The sequence below is a fragment of the Staurois parvus genome, unplaced genomic scaffold (assembly GCF_062004578.1).
Source record: "Staurois parvus isolate SC_StPar_1 unplaced genomic scaffold, SC_StPar_1.0 ptg000162l, whole genome shotgun sequence".
Taxonomy (NCBI): Eukaryota; Metazoa; Chordata; class Amphibia; order Anura; family Ranidae; genus Staurois; species Staurois parvus.
The window spans coordinates 4,732,693-4,751,345 of NW_028317958.1; the positions used below are offsets into that span (position 1 = coordinate 4,732,693).

Here is an 18,653-nt window from a genome sequence, read left to right on the forward strand (position 1 = left end):
GTGTATTTTTGCATGAATTGGGCATAACATGTGCTCTGAACGTCATCTAAGTCACAACAATAGAAGAACACAGTCTGTTGAACATAATACTACACAAACATTAGATGTTGCCATGGTTTAATTGCACATAACATGTAAACATTCACAGTGCAGGGAGGAAAAAGTATGTGAACCTTTGGACTTAATAACTGGTTGACCCTCCTTTGGCAGCAATAACCTCAACCAAACGTTTCCTGTAGTTGCAGATCAGACCTGCACAATGATCTGTTCTTCTATTGTTGTGACTTAGATGACGTTCAGAGCACATTTTATGCCCAATTCATGCAAAACTACATGTAATCCCAAGGGGTTCACATACTTTTTCTTGCAACTGTATGTGAGTAAAATCTATAGATCTGTGCAGTCCCAGATGCAGAGGTGTCCTACTTTTTTTCTGCACAGCTAAACAGCGCACATTTTCACATGTACACACAAGTGCGTGTATGGGCTTCATTGATTACTACAGTGCTGCGTTAAATATGTACAAAACTATCTGCATCTAAATGCAGCATTTATATATCCATGTGAATGGGCCATAAATTTCCCACACATCTCCATAATATAAAGGGGAGGTGTTCTGTAGTCCAGCAGGGGAGAAAGCAGGCAGGGCTGACAATGTACTTTATTGCGAGTGCAGTAATGTACAACACTGGATTGCAGACGTCTGAAGTGGCCTTAAAGGGAGCATGTAGTGCTTTCTGAAATATATTTTCTTTATTCACTATGTCAAAGACTTAAAAAAAAAAAAAAAAAGTATTTTTTTTTATTACGAACTAGGGATGAGGTTCAGATTCGCCACTATCATGAGTCTTCATGGGCATTTTTTTTTCACTGAACTAGTGGTACACCGAAATGAAAATTTTGGTGCCGAAATCGAAAAATTAGGATGCACTTGGCCAAAAACCCGAAACAGACAGTTTTTAAAATTTTATTATAAGTTTAATGTGCTTGACAATTTTGCACTGGTCACTAGGGAGCGTTTTTACAATGAGGTCAATGGGAACGTGATTGTTCATGAAAGTCTATGGGATGCCATTTTGCACTGAGGTCACTAGGGGGCATTTTGCATTTAAGTCAAAGGGGACGTGGACTTTGCATGAAATTCCATGAGATGCAATTTTGGATTGACATCACTAGGGGGCGGTTTTGCATGAAAGTCTACAAGTTGCGTTTTTGCATTGAAGTCACTAGAGGGCGGTTTTGCATTGAAGTCAATAGGGACGCGACTTTGCATAAACATCTGAGACGCGATTTTGCACTGAAGTCATTAGGGAGCTTTTTTGCATGAGTCTATGAGACGCGACTTTGCATGTATCCGGCTCCAGTATCAGCATCTTTTTTCCTGTCGGCAAAATGCCAATAACACTATTTTCGGTGGATATGTTTTGGCAGCCGATATATATCGGCGCATCCCTACTTTCAACTGGAGGAGGGGTTTTCTCAGCTAAGCACACCCTCCTGTCTGCATGCCTGAATTAAAGGATTCCAGGAAGTAAATGCTACATGAATCCTCTACCGCTTGCCACTATGCGATCACATAATCACAGTGTTAGCAAAGCTGTTATGAATCAATCTGATTCATAACAGATCTGCTTCCCTTCCTGGTGAGCTGTGATTGGCCCACAGCTCTCACATGATACATGTGGCCAATCACATCACCCTGTACCATGTGACCAGCTCTAGCCGATCACTATTATTTTGAACTGTCATGACTCTAACCCATTCATGACAGTTCAAAGCAAGCTTTGCATTGTAGGAGCAATGGTCTATATTGTTCCTGCAAAGAAAAGGGTTAAAAAAAATCCCTGATCACCTCCCCAGAGTAGTACAATGTTTCTATGGTAACACTGTACTACTCTGATAAAATAATTAAAATAAATGTTACAAAAATAAAATAAAAGGACTGTATTGCGATTAAAAAAAAAAAAGTTTTAAGGTTTTTTTGATTTTTAACTACACGTGTGGGCTCTGGGCAATGCGACGTATCCTTACGTTGCTTTCTAACACGGGGTGTGAACATGCCTGGGTCCCCCACTGCCCCCCCTGTTGGTCCAGGGAGAGAAGAGAGAACACCACATTACATTTTACACACAAACACACACATACACACACACACACATTAGGTTAGCACATTTAACCCTTTGATCGCCCCATCACCCAGCCAATGCCATTAGTACAGTGTCAGTATATAGAATTTTTCACTGATCACTGTATTACTGCCACTAGCAACACCTGATAGCGTCAGGATCTGTAAGCTCACCTCCCAGCCAGGGCCAGCTAGCGTTAGATTGCCCGCACACTATAACACTCACGCTATAGGTCGCTGATCAACGCTATTACTAGTACAGTGTTTGTACGGATCAGTATACAGTATTAATAATGAACAGAACTATACTAGTGCCTCCTTTGTATACTGTCGCCAAAAATGCAGTGTTAGCAGGATCAGCCCGTCTGCTTCCAGCACTAGCCCCTCCACTGTGTTTCACAGAAGATTTGTACCAATTGATTGTGGGCCAAAGCAATTTATATGCACAACAATAAATCGCCGCCCTCCCCAAATTCAGCTTTTGCCAGTCAATTCACATGGAAACCCATCATGATTTCTGAATTTTAGACTTTTTTGGGCCTAACCCTCAACATGGGCATTACAAAAAGAATAAAATTGTGGTCATATTGGTCCACAGACAAGACTCGTCATATATCCATATTCTCTATTGTTACATATATACCAAACAAGGACCAGCTACAGGCATCATCCTGGTATAGTTTTTTTTCAGCTGGTGGTTGGCTTTCATGTAAAAACAATCCTAGCAGCTAATTAGCTGCTGGATAATTTTTTCAAGCAGCGGGATGGCACGTTCAAACCGCCCTTCCTCCCCCGCCGCCTTCCGCAATTTTCTTGGGCTCTGCTGTCCCACAGAGAATCCGAGAATGTAGCCAGCAGTTCCACTGGCTGACCATAGAGCTGAACAGAGACCACAATGGCTCCAATCATCTCTATGGTCCAAGAGACCAGAAGCTATGAGCATTTAATCATTTCCATTTCGCTGGATATTAACAGCGCCATTTTTAAATTGGGAAAGCAGCTGGTCACACCGATCTTGGTGTGATCAGATGCTTTAAAGGTCAGAGGAGAGATACAGAGTCTAACAGACCCCAGATTTCTCAGAAAAGAGTACATGACATTGCCTATTTCTATCACAGGGTATATTTACATTCCCCGTGATAACAATAAAAGTGATAAAAAAAAAAAAGAGAAACAGTGTAAAAAAAAGAAAAGAAAAAAAAGAACCCCCCCCCCTTCCTGTGCTCGGCGAACGCAGGCTTTGGTCCCGTGATGGTATGTAAACAGAGATTGCACCATGCATGTGAGGTATCACCACAAATGTCAGGTCGAAGGCAGTAATTCAAGCACTAGACCTCCTGTGCAAATATAAAGTGATGACTTGTAAAGACTTTTAAAGCGTAGCCTATCGATATGAAAAATGTACGTAGTTTGTCTCCGTTGCACGGGCGTACGCAATGTTAAAGAATGTCATGTTTGGTATCTATTTACTTGGCGTAACATCATCTTAAATTTTATCAAGGAATTGATATATGATAAGAGGCATGGTGAGTATTTTGCAGATCTCATTTGTTTCCATAAGTTTTTAGAAAATGATGAAAACAAAAATTAATTTTTTTCTTTTCTTTTCCAAAACCCTGTGACAAAAATGATACCTGAAAAATACTCACCATGCCTCTTATCAAATTCCTTGGGGTGTCTACTTTCCAAAAAGGGGTCATTTTAGTGTGTGTGTGTGTGTGTGGGGGGGGGGGGGTGTTTGTACTATCCTGGTATTTTAGGGCCTCAAACTGTGATAGGTAGTGAGGAAGTGATATGAGGATATACAGTTGTGTCCAAAATTATTCAACCCCCACTGAAATTGAGTGTTTTGGCCAGTTTGACATTGCTTTTGATCATTCAGTCATCTTGCTTACATTTACATTAAAGAGGCACTTGTAGGTCAGACAAATATAACATAACAGTTATAATGAAATAACCACAAATGTCTTTTCTGTGCTCACAGCATTATCAGTTTTATTCAACCCCCAAGTGACATTCAATCTTAGTACTTAGTACAGCATCCTTTTACAGTTATAACAGCTTTTAAACGTGAAGCATAGCTTGACACAAGTGTCTTGCAGCGATCTACGGGTATCTTCGCCCATTCTTCATGGGCAAAGGCCTCCAGTTCAGTCACATTCTTAGGCTTGCGCACTGCAACTGCTTTCTTTAAGTCCCACCAGAGGTTCTCAATCGGATTTAAGTCTGGTGACTGCGATGGCCACTCCAAAATGTTCCAGCCTTTCCTCTGCAACCATGCTCTAGTGGACTTGGAGGTATGCTTGGGATCATTGTCCTGTTGAAAGGTCCAACGTCTCCCAAGCCTCAGGTGTGTGACGGACTGCATCACGTTTCCATCCAATATCTCCTGGTACTGAAGAGAATTCATGGTACCTTGCACACGCTGAAGCTTCCCTGTACCTGCAGAAGCAAAACAGCCCCAAAGCATGATTGACCCTCCACCATGCTTCACAGTAGGCAAGGTGTTCTTTTCATCATAGGCCTTGTTCTTCCTCCTCCAAACATAGCGTTGATCCATGGGCCCAAACAGTTCTAATTTTGTTTCATCAGTCCACAGAACACTATCCCACAACTTTTGTGGTTTGTCCACATGGCTTTTGGCATACTGCAGTCGACTCTTCTTATTCTTTGGAGACAGCAAGGGGGTACGCCTGGGAGTTCTGGCACGGAGGCCTTCATTACGCAGTGTGCGTCTTATTGTCTGGGCTGAAACTTCTGTACCCACATCTGACAAATCTTTTCTCAGTTCCTCAGCAGTCACACGGGGACTTCTCTCCACTCTACGCTTCAGGTAGCGCACAGCAGTTGAAGTCAGCATCTTCTTTCTGCCACGACCAGGTAGCGTTTCAACAGTGCCCTTTGCCTTGAATTTGCGAATGATGCTTCCTAAGGTGTCTCTTGGTATGTTTAACATCTTTGCAATCTTCTTATAGCCATTGCCCTTCCTGTGAAGAGAAATCACCTCTTCTCTTGTCTTCCTGGACCATTCTCTTGCCTTCACCATGTTTGTAACCACACCAGTAAATGTCTAGAAGGAGCTGAGTATCACAGTCATTTTAAAGCTGCCTAATTGGTGCTTATTATGCTTGATTGCTGCTCGGTGACATCCACAGGTGTTTTCAATACCTGATGGAAAGCACCTGTATGAACCTCTGTTCTTCAGAGTGGTAGTCTTTAAGGGGTTGAATAATTGTGGCAATGAAGAAACCACATAAGAACCATTTACTACTGTATTACATAAACAATTGATGTCATTTTAGTTGCATTTGGGTAGTTACAACGTCCTTGTAGGATTTGATTCTGAATACAATTCCAAATGTACACTATAGTCCCTAAACCCCTTTACAGCATTGGGGGTTGAATAATTTTGGACACAACTGTATGCCCTTTGAAAGTCTGAAGGGGTGGTCATTGGATTTTGGGGGCCTGTATGTGGCTAGACTGCCAAAAAGTCTCTCAAATGTAGTCTCTCCATATTCGGGAAAAGTAGCAGAATGTGTTTTGGGGTGTTATTCCACGTACAGCCAAGGCATACGTGAGCAATATATTATTTAAGGGACAACTTTGTGTAAAAAAAAAATGTTGTAATTTTCCAAAACGTGGCAAAAAAAATAAAATCTTCCATGGACTCAACATTCCTCTTACCAAATTCCTTGGGGTATCTACTTTCCAAAAATGGGGTATTTGGGGGTTGGTTGTATTGCCCTGGTATTTTAGCACCTCAAGTAAAGTGATAGGCAGTCAGAACGTAAAAGCTACGTAAATTACAATTTATATACCATAGTTTGTAGATGCTAAAACTTTCACGCAACCCAATTAATATACACGTGCTGTTTTTTTTTTCTTTACCAAAGATGTAGACATTTTGGCATAAATTTATGATACGATTTATTTTATTGGATATTTTTTATAACCGAAAGTAGAAAATATATTTTTTTTGTTAAAAATGTTTTGGTCTTTTTTCGTTTATATCCCAAAAAATAAAAAACCCAGGGGTGATCAAGTACCACCAAAAGAAAGCTCTATTTGTGTGAAAAAAAGGAACTAAATTTTGTCTGGGTACAGTGTTGCATGGCCACGCAATTACCAGCAAAAAATGGCTTGGTCAGCAAGGGGGTAAATCTCCTGGAGGGCAAGTGGTTAAACAGCGTTTTCGGTTTGTGGCTCCCAGATACAGTTTATTTCTGCTTTAAAAACAAAAAACAGCAAGCATAACTGATCACACATCACCGTGTACATAAATGTCCAAAAGGCTTCAACTCATAGATCTGCCATAGCAAGTCTTGATTACTGCCTCGATGAAACACAGCTCTTCAAAATAATCCGACACTGCTCAGAGCGAACGTGGCTTAATGCACATAATGCGTTCGTTGTGCCACGCCATTCCTTTAATGCGTAAATTGCCAGCAGAAGACGTGGCAATGATGAAAAGGCCAACTTCACCCCTGGCGTCTCTTGACCCCGGCTTGTTTAACTCAGGTAATGATTAGCAGTAAATGGCATTATTTTGTTCAATGTAAAATAAAAGGGGGATTAGAACACAGTCTCTCAAAGTGTTACAGGCTGCCCACACACCATCTGAATACTGTATTCTGTAACAAGTACGCCGAGAGAATTAAAACTTGTATCCAAATGCTCGCAGATGACGGAGGGGAGGGAAAGTAGGGGGAAAAAAAAAAAACATGATTTAGAGAGATTAAATGCTCTGAGAACAATATCAGGTAGAAATCCCCCTGTGCAAACCAATAGCTGGGAATTGTAAGAATAAAGAACAAGAACTAGGCAAACCCTTCGGACTGGCAGGAGAGGTTGTCACACACATGGTGTATTGTGGGGAAATCGATGGAAAATTACAGCGCGTGATATTGATTATAGACTGCAGCACTTAATAGAAAGAAAACCAGGAGAAAATAGAGGGGCCAGATTATTGCTATCGCTTGTATGTACAAGTTTAAAGTGGAATCAGAAGCAAAATCACAAAAAACATATATGATGCAGCCTGTCAATAGCAATAACACAGCAGTTTAGGTTTTGCTGAATCTCCTTGCAACATTGTAAGTGATAGCAAACCCAAAAATGGAATATATTGCAGCTTACCAATCAGATGTAGGGGCTGCATTAGTTTTCTTTTTTTAAGCTTATTTCCTTCTGTTTTCACCTGGTGATCTGGCCTGTAAGACACCTCCTCCTTAGAAGGCCTTTTTTTTGGATGAAAGAGCACAAGGGGGTACCTTTGGACAGTGGCATTGTCAGTCTGGGGGGAGCTGAATGCCAGCTAACATGTTATAATCAGTGACAGAAAGGTTTTTTAACCTTCAAGCCGGAGGCTCCCGGCCCTTTAAGGGGTTTCTGATGCCGGGAGGCAAGGCGGGCTTAGGGTCATGTGACCGCCGTGATTGGCTGTTACGGTAGTCACATGGTTGGAAAAGTTCCAATCGCAAGGAGAGATTGGGACCTTTCCTTGGGACGCCGACACATGTTCTGAGAGCGCACAGGGCGCACGCTCTCAGCATATGTTTGTTTACAAATGGTACGCAAATATGTGGCCGCTTGGCATCAAGGCCAAGCCGCTGGCGGCTCCCAGCCCTTTAAGGGGTTTCTGATCCTGGGAGGCAAGGCGGGGCTTAGGGTCATGTGACCGCCGTGATTGGCTGTTACGGTAGTCACATGGTTGGAAAAGTTCCAATCGCAAGGAGAGATTGGCACCTTTCCTTGGGACGCCGACACATGTTCTGAGAGCGCACAGGGCGCACGCTCTCAGCATATGTTTGTTTACTAATGGTACGCAAATATGTGGCCGCTTGGCATCAAGGCCCAGCCGCTGAGAGGCCGCAATAATTGCATACGCTCCGCGTGAACAAGTTAAAGTGTAAATGAAGGCAAAACTTTTTCATTTTAAATAGAGTAAGGGAGCTTTATAACCCCTCGGGGTTTTTTTTCCCCATCAGTGTCCCATTGGGGAGATATCCCTCAACTTCCTGTCCCATAACCAAAATAGGAAGTGAGAGGAAATCCCTCCAAAGTGAGGGAACCCTGGTGTGTCAACAGGGTCACCAGAACTAGTGTCCCCATTGGAAGATTTCCCCTCTATTACTGTTTTGGTGTCAAACCCAAATGTTTTTGTCTTTTACGTTCGATAATAAAGGTAAACAGGACAAATGGACAGGGTGAATCTCCCTAATGGGTGCCGTGATGGCAATAAAAACTGACAAGGGTTCTAATCCCTCTCCACTCTTTCCAAAACTAAAAAAAAAAGTTTTGCATTAGTTACACTTTAATGCTTTCTCTGCATTAAAGTGTTTGTAAAGCTTTAAAGTGATATTAAAGGCATTGAAGAAAAAAAAAAACACGTCACAATTACCAGCTCTGTGCAGTGGTTTTGCACAGAGCAGCCTCGAATCTCCTTTTCCGGGTCCCCCATCAGAGCGCTCCTGGCCCCTCCCTTCTGTCAACTGTCCTCAAAGCAAGCAGCTTGCTATGGGGGCACCCAAGCAGGCTCATCCTCAGCCACTGTTCTACGTGTCCATTCACACACAAAAAAGGCAGCTCGGCCCTGTCCCCTCTCTCTCCTCATTGGCTCAATGACTGTGATTCTTGGCCAATGAGGAGGGAAAGTCCCTGGAGAGCCGAGAACCAAATCATCGCTGGATTGTGATGGGGCTCAGGCAAGGTTTGGGGGGGGCTGCTGCACACGGAAGGTTTTTTTGTATCTTCATGCATAGAATACATGAAGGTAAACAAAATGGGCCTTTACAACCACTTTTAAGGTTGTTTTTACCTTAATGCATTTTACAGACCAATCAGAATGCACAGCACGACTCGCGCGTGCGCATTGGGAACCCGGCTGTGAAGCTGCAAGCTATCACAGCCTGGTGTCCACAGTTGTGATGCCGGCGCCGAGGAGAGAAGAGGCAGAGAAGGATCAGCACGGGTGAGCACATTGCTGGACCCTGGGACAGGTGAGTGTGTTTTTATTAAAAGTCAGAAGCTACAGTTTTTGTAGCTGCTGACTTTTAATAAACACAAAACTGACTGGAACTCCACTTTAATGTACTGTCTATCTAAAAACCTAAATCCAAGAACATAAATTAAAGCTGAACCTCAGGAAAATGACATTTAAATATATTCATCAATAGTCCCAAACACTGCGTGTGCACCATATTCCTTTGCAAGATATTACCTTGTGAAATAGTGACAACATCATCAATGTGCCGTATATAGCCTGTGCAGAGAGCAGAGCTGTGGGAAAGGACTAAGCAGCTCCACCTACTACAGGCCGCCAACAGAAAACTACAGGAGGGGGCTGAGACAAGACCAGTCACCCTGCACAGGGAGAGAGAACAGCAGTGACTGGTCTTTATTACAGGAAGAATCTGCACAGAAAAAAAGTTTCATACTTAATGGGTAAAAGGACAGGTTCCCTTTGATGAGACAGCATGATGGCTTAATGGTTACCCTTGCAGTCTGGGGTCTGGATCCTGAGCAGCACACTACTGGCATGGAATCTGCATGTTCTCCCTCTGCTTGCATGGGTTTTCTCTGGGTACTTTGGTTTCCCCCCACACTCCAAAGGCATGCAGGTGCGTCAGTTGGTTCCTAGTGCCGTAGTATCATATCCTACTGAGTACGACCAAGATGGCTGCCTCACCTACTATTTCCCCCCAAAACAATTTGATAAGCTCTTGAGTCTTCAGGGAGAAAAGCACTATGGAAATATAAATTACTTAATTAAAAAGCAAACCAGTAATTTGCCATGCTTTTTAATCCCCCATAGCCTATCAATCACTCATTTGTAGGAGCCTACAGCTATCCAGAGAGTTCACATTTAGTAAGGATTCAACAGAAAGTATCATCTTATACACGCTCACATCTTCAAGTAGGATAATTCTGCCATTGTATTGTGGCCATTGCAACCCTAGTTCTCACCTACTCTGCTATGATGCACTAAGTAAAAGGATTGATAATATAAATGAGCTCAGGCTGTAAATTCTACACATGCATCTACCCCTTACAGGCAAGAAAAATAAATTGAGGTTTGTCTCCCCAGAGTAAGGGCGTCCGTAGTGCTTGGCGGAGTGATATACCGTACGCACAGCACATTTCTAAACACTTGTCTCTTCCTATGGCAATGCGCTAAATTATTCAAGAAAGCATCAAGATGATTATCCTTTGTCCCTTTTAAACCGTACCAGCCATGACTCCACTTAGCGAGGCTGAACACCCAAACAACGGGTGTGCGCCTGATTACACGCTGCGGTCGAGTCTATACAAACCGCTATACAGCAGCTGACTGCGAGCAGGAAAATTCAATAAGCGCATTTAACCTTCTGTATAACAAGTTCAACTCTTAAATGTGTTAATTACAGGCTGTTTACGGGAGTATGTTGAGGTCTCCAATTATTCAGGCTCTGCCACAGATGTTTGTTCAGAAACAATTTTGCCTTTGTGATAACGAAAGAGAAAATCCGAGAAAAGGTGCATTGCTTCTGATAGTAATTAATAAGGAGGAAGGAGGGGAAAAGGAAAAAAAAAAACAAAAAAACAGTCCCAGATAAGCTGGAAATAAAATAATTAAGATTTGAAGTGTGCAGCACGCCTTAGGGAGGATAGAAACGGCCAGGCAAAGCCCTTGCTTCTCGCTGGATTTGACTCATGCTAGCTGCAGATAATGCTCAGAATTTAGATACATAGGCAGGAGCTCTGAAAAAGACTCTAGGGTTGGGCATGCTCTGACACAGCTCTGCAAGGAAATGGATTCGGGAAATGTAATTCTATTAGCTGAAGATAGCAGGGACTCTGACATTCCTGGGATTAGACTGAGAGACATTACCTATGGGAGGGCAGGAAACAAAAATGAGTTATTTTGACAAGTAAACTGCTTGAGAAATCCAAGTCTGCTCACATTTGGATTTCTCTATTTAAAATGAACCGGATATTTGCCCACGCAGTGCAAAGTTAACAGGCTTTTGTTAAGTCAGGGCTTTTTTTTCAGCTGGAACTTGGTGGAACTCAGTTCCGCCACCTCTGGCTCAGGTCCCCTGCTTATCACTAATGCATGTAAACACAGAAGTCCAGCTTCTGTATTTACAAGTGATAGTTTGTCTCCAAGCAGCTCCCACAGATCAGATCTCCTAAGAAGATCCCATTGAGTGCAAGATACAGACAAGACAAATGCAGGTGTCCAGGGTGCAGTGCAGTCATAGGCGGGAGAGGGTATATAGTAGGCTGCACCCTCTGCGATCTCCATTTTTTACCAGGTTCCCAGATGCCAATGCCCTGCTGGATGATCTCCCTGTAACGGAACCGGAACCCAGACCGCACTGAGTTTTTCCGTTATAGCACAACTTCCCCTGTCCAAACACCATCCACGGACCACGCCCTTGAAATCCCTCAGGAAAAAGACAGCACCCAGCTCTTAAAACAGAAAGCCAACTCTGTTTATTTTAACACAAAACACAGGATATATACAGAGGGCGAGGAAACACAACCAGGAACAGGAAATACATCATCACCCCTCCCCATCCCACCAAGACACAGAACAATGGGATGAAGCACATGGCAAAGGACATTGACCAACCCCCACACCAATACATGAACAGTACATCCCATAATAGTTTGCTGGACAGGAAGACACAGCACAATGGGGGGTAGCACATGGCAAACAGACAATGGACAGCCATGTGACCGAGAACAAAGGAACACACACTATACACAAGACTCAGACATTCACATACACACCCTGTACCCCTTAACAGGCACAGGTTGGGTTAAACATAATGATTTGGGGAGATGATACAGGGGTCCCCCCACCCCCAAAAGTCGCTCCCGTCACACTCCCTGCAAGTGGGAGAGGCGGAATCTCCTACAGTGTGGGGGACAGGCATTGTTGGGGGTCATGGTTGAGTTTCTTCACCTATTCTCTGAGAAAAATAGCCCTGCTTAAAGTGTATTTCTGGGCAGGATAATATAATTATACAGTACATCTCTGCAACACGTGCATATGTCCCTGTGCCAACACAAACACCTGTTCAACCAGTGAGCTGACAATGCTGACTCTACTGTACTGAAATCCTAGCAGTGTTGTCAGCCCTGCTCAGCTCTGCTGGACTACAGAATGCCTCCCGTTCTTATCACCATAACATAACGAGGAGGTGTTCTGTAGTCCAGGCTACTGAACTGAGGAGCATGGGAACAAACTGAACGTAAACTGAAGAAGCAGGGGGAGGCAAAACATTTGTAAGTTTATGTAAACTTTAACAACGCAATAAACTTCTCTTATTTGCTCCATTTTGATAAATCTGCTCAATAAAGTGGTATTAAAACCAAAAATGTAATATATTACTACTTACCAATCATTAGATGGGGTGGCATTAGTTTTCTTTTTTTTTTTTTTTTAGGTTTTTTCTCCTCTTTTCACCTGGTGATCTGGCCAGTAACACACCTCCTGCATTAGAGTGCCCACACTCTGGATGAAGGAGCACAGGGGTCACCTGTGGACAGCAGCATTGTCTAGGGCAGCCTTTTCAACACAGAGGGACCTTTGAAATAAGTTTCCAATCTCAGGGAACCTCTGCTAAAATTTACTATATCTAGAACTCATGATACATTAGTATGATGGTAAGTGGGAAGAATGTGCCTTACACTTGAGGTCATTGGGAAAAATTACCCCCTTACAGATAGTTAAAAAGATCAATGGTGCCAATGGGAACTTATCTGAAAGGCAGACATTTTTCATTGTTCCAGGAACCTCTAGCAAGCTCTGCAGGAACTCTAGAGTTCCACAGAACCCTGGTTGAGAAACCCTGGTCTAAGGGGAGAGGAGTTTTAGATTTATGTACAGTGGATATAAAAAGTCTACACACCCCTGTTAAAATGTCAGGTTTCTGTGATTTAAACAATTGAGACAAAGATAAATCATTTCAGAACTTTTTCCACCTTTAATGTAACCTATAAACTGTACAACTCAGTTGAAAACAAAACTGAAATCTTTGGGAGGGGGGTGTAGTAAACATAAGAAAAATAAAATGTGGTTGCGTAAGTGTGCACACCCTCTTGTAACTGGGGATGTAGCTGTTTTCAGAATTAACCAATCACATTTAAAATCATGTCAAATAGGAGTCAGTACACACCTGCCATCACTTAAAGTGCCTCTGATTAACCCCAAATAAAGTTCAGCTGTTCTAGTAGGTCTTTCCTGACATTTTCTTAGTTGCATCCTACAGCAAAAGCCATGGTCCTCAGAGAGCTTCCAAAGCATCAAAGGGATCTCATTGTTAAAAGGTATCATTCAGGAGAAGGGTACAAAAGAATTGAACAGTGAAGACAGTCATCATCAAGTGGAGAAAATATGGCGCAACAGTGACATTGTCAAGAACTGGACGTCCCTCCAAATTTGATGAAAAGACAAGCATAAAACTGGTCTGGGAGGCTGCCAAGAGACCTACAGCAACATTAAAGGAGCTGCAGGAATATCTGGCAAGTACTGGCTGTACGGTACATGTGACAACAATCTCCCGTATCCTTCATATGTCTGGGCTATGGGGTAGAGTGGCAAAACGGAAGCCTTTTGTTACAAAGAAAATTATCCAAGCCCGGCTAAATTTTGCAAAAACACATCTGAAGTCTCTTAAAAGCATGTGGGAAAATGTGTTATGGTCTGATAAAACCAAGGTTGAACGTTTTGGCCGTAATTCCAAAAGATATGGTTGCCGCAAAAACAACACTGCACATCACCAAAAGAACACCATACCTACAGTGAAGCATGGTGGTGGCAGCATCATGCTTTGGGGTGGTTTTTCTTCAGCTGGAACTGGGGCCTTAGTCAAGGTAGAGGGAATTATGAACAGTTCCAAATACCAGTCAATATTGGCACAAAACCTTCAGGCTTCTGCTAGAAAGCTGAACATGAATAGGAACTTCATCTTTCAGCATGACAATGACCCAAAGCATACATCCAAATCAACAAAGGAATGGCTTCACCAGAAGAAGATTAAAGTTTTGGAATGGCCCAGACAGAGCCCAGACCTGAATCCGATCTGTGAGATGATCTGAATAGGGCTGTGCACGGGAGATGCCCTCGCAAGCTGACAGATTTGGAGTGTTTTTGAAAGGAATAGTGGGCAAATACTGCCAAGTCAAGATGTGCCATGCTGATAGACTAATACCCAAAAAGACTGAGTGCTGGAATAAAATCAAAAGCTGCTTCAACAAAGTATTAGTATAAGGGTGTGCACACTTCTGCAACCATATAATTTTAGTTTTTTATTTTTATCTCCACCTAAAATATTTCAGTTTGTTGTTTAATTGATTTATACAGTTTTTAGGTCACATTAAAAGTGGAAAAAGTTCTGAAATGATTTCTCTGTGTCTCATTTTTTTACATTACAGAAACCTGACATTTTAACGGGTGTGTAGAATTTTTACATCCACTGTACATTAATAAATTGACGCAAAAGCAAGCTAACATGTTAAGAGGAATTGATAGCAGTCTTTTTTTTCTTTTGGGATGAAGGTTTTACATACTGTAAATAAAGGCCAATCACTGAAAGCACCCCTGTCAGTGGTAAATGGTTTGTCCTATACCTGTAATGGATACATCTGCATGAGAGCTTGTTCTTTTGAAAAAAAAAACAAAACAGACTTATTGGTAAGATCACAGGTGAAAATAGAAGAAAGAAAACATAAAAAAAGAAAACTAATGTTAAGAATTGGTAACGTGCAATATAGTAAATGTTTGCTTTTGGGTTTAACACTACTTTCAATGAAAGAAAAAAAAAAAAGGTGTTGATCCTGACAGGAAGTCAGTGATGTCCAATGCACCCTGCAGTCTTATCTCACAAAGTGTTTTCATCCCTGCCAACTTCAAGTCTGTGAACTACAACCCCCTCCTTCCTTCAAATTTTATGTAGGTGAGATATGGAGATTTTTTTTTTTATCCTGTCCTATGGTGGGCTCAGTCACGTGACCCATAAAAGACATGCGATCAGCACCTCTTCCCATCATGGAGTGATCTCTGAGGAGTTATGCTGAGGACACTCTGTAGAACATACTGCAACTCACACTGTGGACTGCAATTCTTAATAGCTTGTAAAAAAAAAACAGGCAGAGTGTGGAGGGAACACTGCATTGTCCAGCAGATAGCAGTATCCACTCCCCTTTAAAATAGACCCCAAAGCTGTTGCGTATCTCCTCTTTTTTGCTTACTTTTTAAGCCAAATGAGTATTAGGGAAGTTTTAACCATGTTTGAAAACCTGTAACCTAAAATAAGCCACAGCAAAACGAAATTGCCAGTAACGGAGGCAAACCCGAAATCAGATGAGCAACCTTCAGCTTTGCAGAGATAAAAACTCAATTTACAACAGGATGCAACTGCAGCTCTTAGAAGACGCTGTAAATTCTCCTTTCCTCCATAGATGGCCTGCTAATTAGATTAATGTTTTATTTCTCTTCTAACTTTGCGAGATGATTTATCTGTACAAGATTCATAATCAATTATAGCGCACACTGGGACCAATTACTGCCATGATTTTGACTTTTAGGTGCTAGTTTAGCTCAGAGCGGAAGGTAGATGTGCTGAGAGATCTGTTGTGAGCTCTGATGCCACTGCTCGTACCAGGACTATTTTTAACATTGTGACAAACGGCATAAAAAGGAAAATAATAGTAATAATACAAGTTGCATAAACAAGGGGAAATGCAAATGACACTTTACCTCTTGATATAATAAATTTAAAGTGAACCAGTACACCTGCCTAAGGGCTCATGTACACTGCAGCTGATAAACTGACGTTCAGGAGCTGTAAAAAGGGGGGTGCAGCGGTAAGAAGTTAAATATCAATCAATAAATAAATAAATCTATAAATATGTTTCCAATATAAATTCATAAAATGGAATAAAATTAGACCAGTTCAAATAGTGAGTAAGACAGTTCAAAAGGTGACTCATGTGCTCTGGTTATTCTGGAACCGGTGTCCGGGCAATAGAAGTGTAAGTAATGCGCACTCACCGGACGCGCATATAAAATGCGCCTTATATCAATATTCCAGATGGTATCAAGGGGAGTCAGAAACTGGGTGGTCTTCCCTCTAAGGGATGGTAGGTCATCAGACAGGATCCTTGGGGCTTTACAGGTGATCCACGTCCACCGGAGTTCCCCTTATGGGGTTAGACCGGTATTGCTCCCTGGGTAGGAGATTTCCTCTATCGATGTAAAGGTTCGTCCTGAGGCAATGTATCTGAAAGTTAAAGGCAAAATGCAGTCCACTTTTGACTGTATGGATTTACCACTTTTACTTTTCCTTCTTTCATTCATCTGTTCCCCAGTGGCTGGAATAATTTTTTTCTTCTATTGGCTGAGATCAAAATATTAATTCCTGCTAATCAAGAGAAGAAGGAATGATGCAACTGTATCCAGACAGACAGAAAATCAGAATTTGTTTTTTTCACGACGTTCAGGAGCTGTTCAGCGTTTTTTTCAGCAGCCCCTGAACTCTCCCTAATGTTTTCCTGTGTGTCCATGTACAATATGTCGTTTACAGGCAGTTGAGTTTACAGTAGTTTTTTTAAATGTACCAAACTTGCGTTCAGTAGATTTTACCGGCGTTTCAAACGCCAAATGCTTGTAAACGCAGTTAATTGCATTTATAGGTGTTTTTTAACTGTTCCATGTCCAGATACTGTCCAGAGCCTTTTTTCATCATCAGAAATGCATGCAAAGAGTTTTACATGTATTCAAATAGACCCGGTACACCAGCGCAGTCAGTTTTAGGTTTTGCGTAAAGGAAAAAAAAGGTAGAACGTGCTGCATTATGCTCATAATGGGATCCATAGTGAATACAACCAGAAAAGACAGGTCATCTCAACACATACTGCTCTCTCTGCTTCTGCTCTCTCTATTCCTCTCAAATTGTCTGAAATAGTTATTTTTTTACTATTTTTCAGTGCATTCTGGGCATTTGGGAAGGTCTCCTGAGGTTATTTTTTAAAACCGCTTCTAAACTCAAACGCGCATAAACGCAGTATGCAAACGCTGCTAAACTGACATTTTTTTAACCTACATTCTCCAGCAGTCAGTTTCCACCATTCAGAAGAGTTTTCCAAACATGTACATGAGCCCTAAAACTTCACAAGGGAGGAAGCACTTGCAAACAGCTGGCGTCTGATACTTTCCTGTGCCTATTGCAATCCTTTTGTCAATCAAGGGGAAGGGGAGCCAAAGCCTCTAAACTTTACCTAGGGCCCCATTCTGCCTTATAGCGTTAGTAAACTTGTACCTACAGGTAAGCTCTGGTCAATGACAGCACTGCAAAAGTGTGCTGAAGAGCGTGAACCCAGAAGGAAGACTGGGTGAAGTTGGAAGCGCCAGGAACGGTGACAGCTCTGTGCGGGAAGGCCTTCTTTAGGTGCAAACTAGTATATTATGGCATAGACATGCAGGGGTCCATTACAAAAAAAAAAAAAAAAAAGCGTTTCCTACTGCCTTAATCCATCTCTCGGAAGTGCCACAACAGATACAGACATGAAACCACGTTGCCTGCCTCTGTGATGTCCCTAGCTTCTACTTCTGAGATGGCTACATTCCCATCAAGGCCGGTTCAGACTTTTTGACAGCCTCCTTTTCATAACGAAAATAATTACAAATGTGACATTACCCTGGGGTCTGCAGTGAGCAACTTAAAGGCTTGGTAGACCTGAGACTCCTTCACTCCACCTCCAAGGTCCAGGAAATTTGCTGGCTTTCCTCCATAAAGGTCAATGATGTCACAGGTGGCCATAGCAAGACCTGCCCCATTAACTGTAAAGAGCAAAAGAAAAGTAGTATAGAAAGTATTAGATGCAATCATACAATGACCCTTATATAAAGTTTCTGCACTATGAACTGCCATAGTGACAGCAACCAGATACATATCAGCATGTACACAGCAAGTGGAATATGAACAACATGCCAACAAGTGGAAACTAAACGATAATAGGCTGCTAAGAGACAAGAGAGATCAATCCCAGTTTCCAGTTATCTTGACATTTAAATAAGACCCTTAAAGTAATATTAAAGGCAATTTAAAAAAAAAACAAATAACAAACATGTCATACTTACCTGCTCTGTGCAGTGGTTTTGCACAGAGCAGCCCTGATCCTCCTCTTCTCAGGTTCTCCACCGGTTCTCCTGGCGCCTCCCTCCTGTTGAGTGACCCCACAGCAAGAATGCATGAAGGTAAAAATCTTCAGCCTTTACAACAACTTTATGCAGGTTATAAGTGCATCAACTTTTCATACAGGTGACCGATCAAAATAATTGTGGTTGTAAACCACAGACATGAAATATCAACAAAGCATATCCTTCTATAGTGAGTATTTGTCTCAAGTAGGAGCACTAAGTGTCTTTTCTTTCTGCTGCCTCCTTCCTCTGTTATCAGCATCAGTCACTTCTGACAAGTTTTACTGACACCAAGAGAAAAATGGTGACAGGGAAGGGACCTCCAGCGGATTG

General features: G+C 42.1%; 1 protein-coding gene across 1 annotated transcript in view; it reads right to left on the reverse strand.

The window, feature by feature from the left end:
- The window catches only part of SUCLG2 (succinate-CoA ligase GDP-forming subunit beta), a 339,235-nt gene that overhangs the window by 150,073 nt on the left and 170,509 nt on the right, over positions 1–18,653 (reverse strand). The window contains exon 9 of the mRNA XM_089676016.1: positions 17,818–17,960. Within this exon, the coding sequence (XP_089532142.1) occupies positions 17,818–17,960 (143 nt within the window). The remainder of the gene's footprint in view (positions 1–17,817; positions 17,961–18,653) is intronic.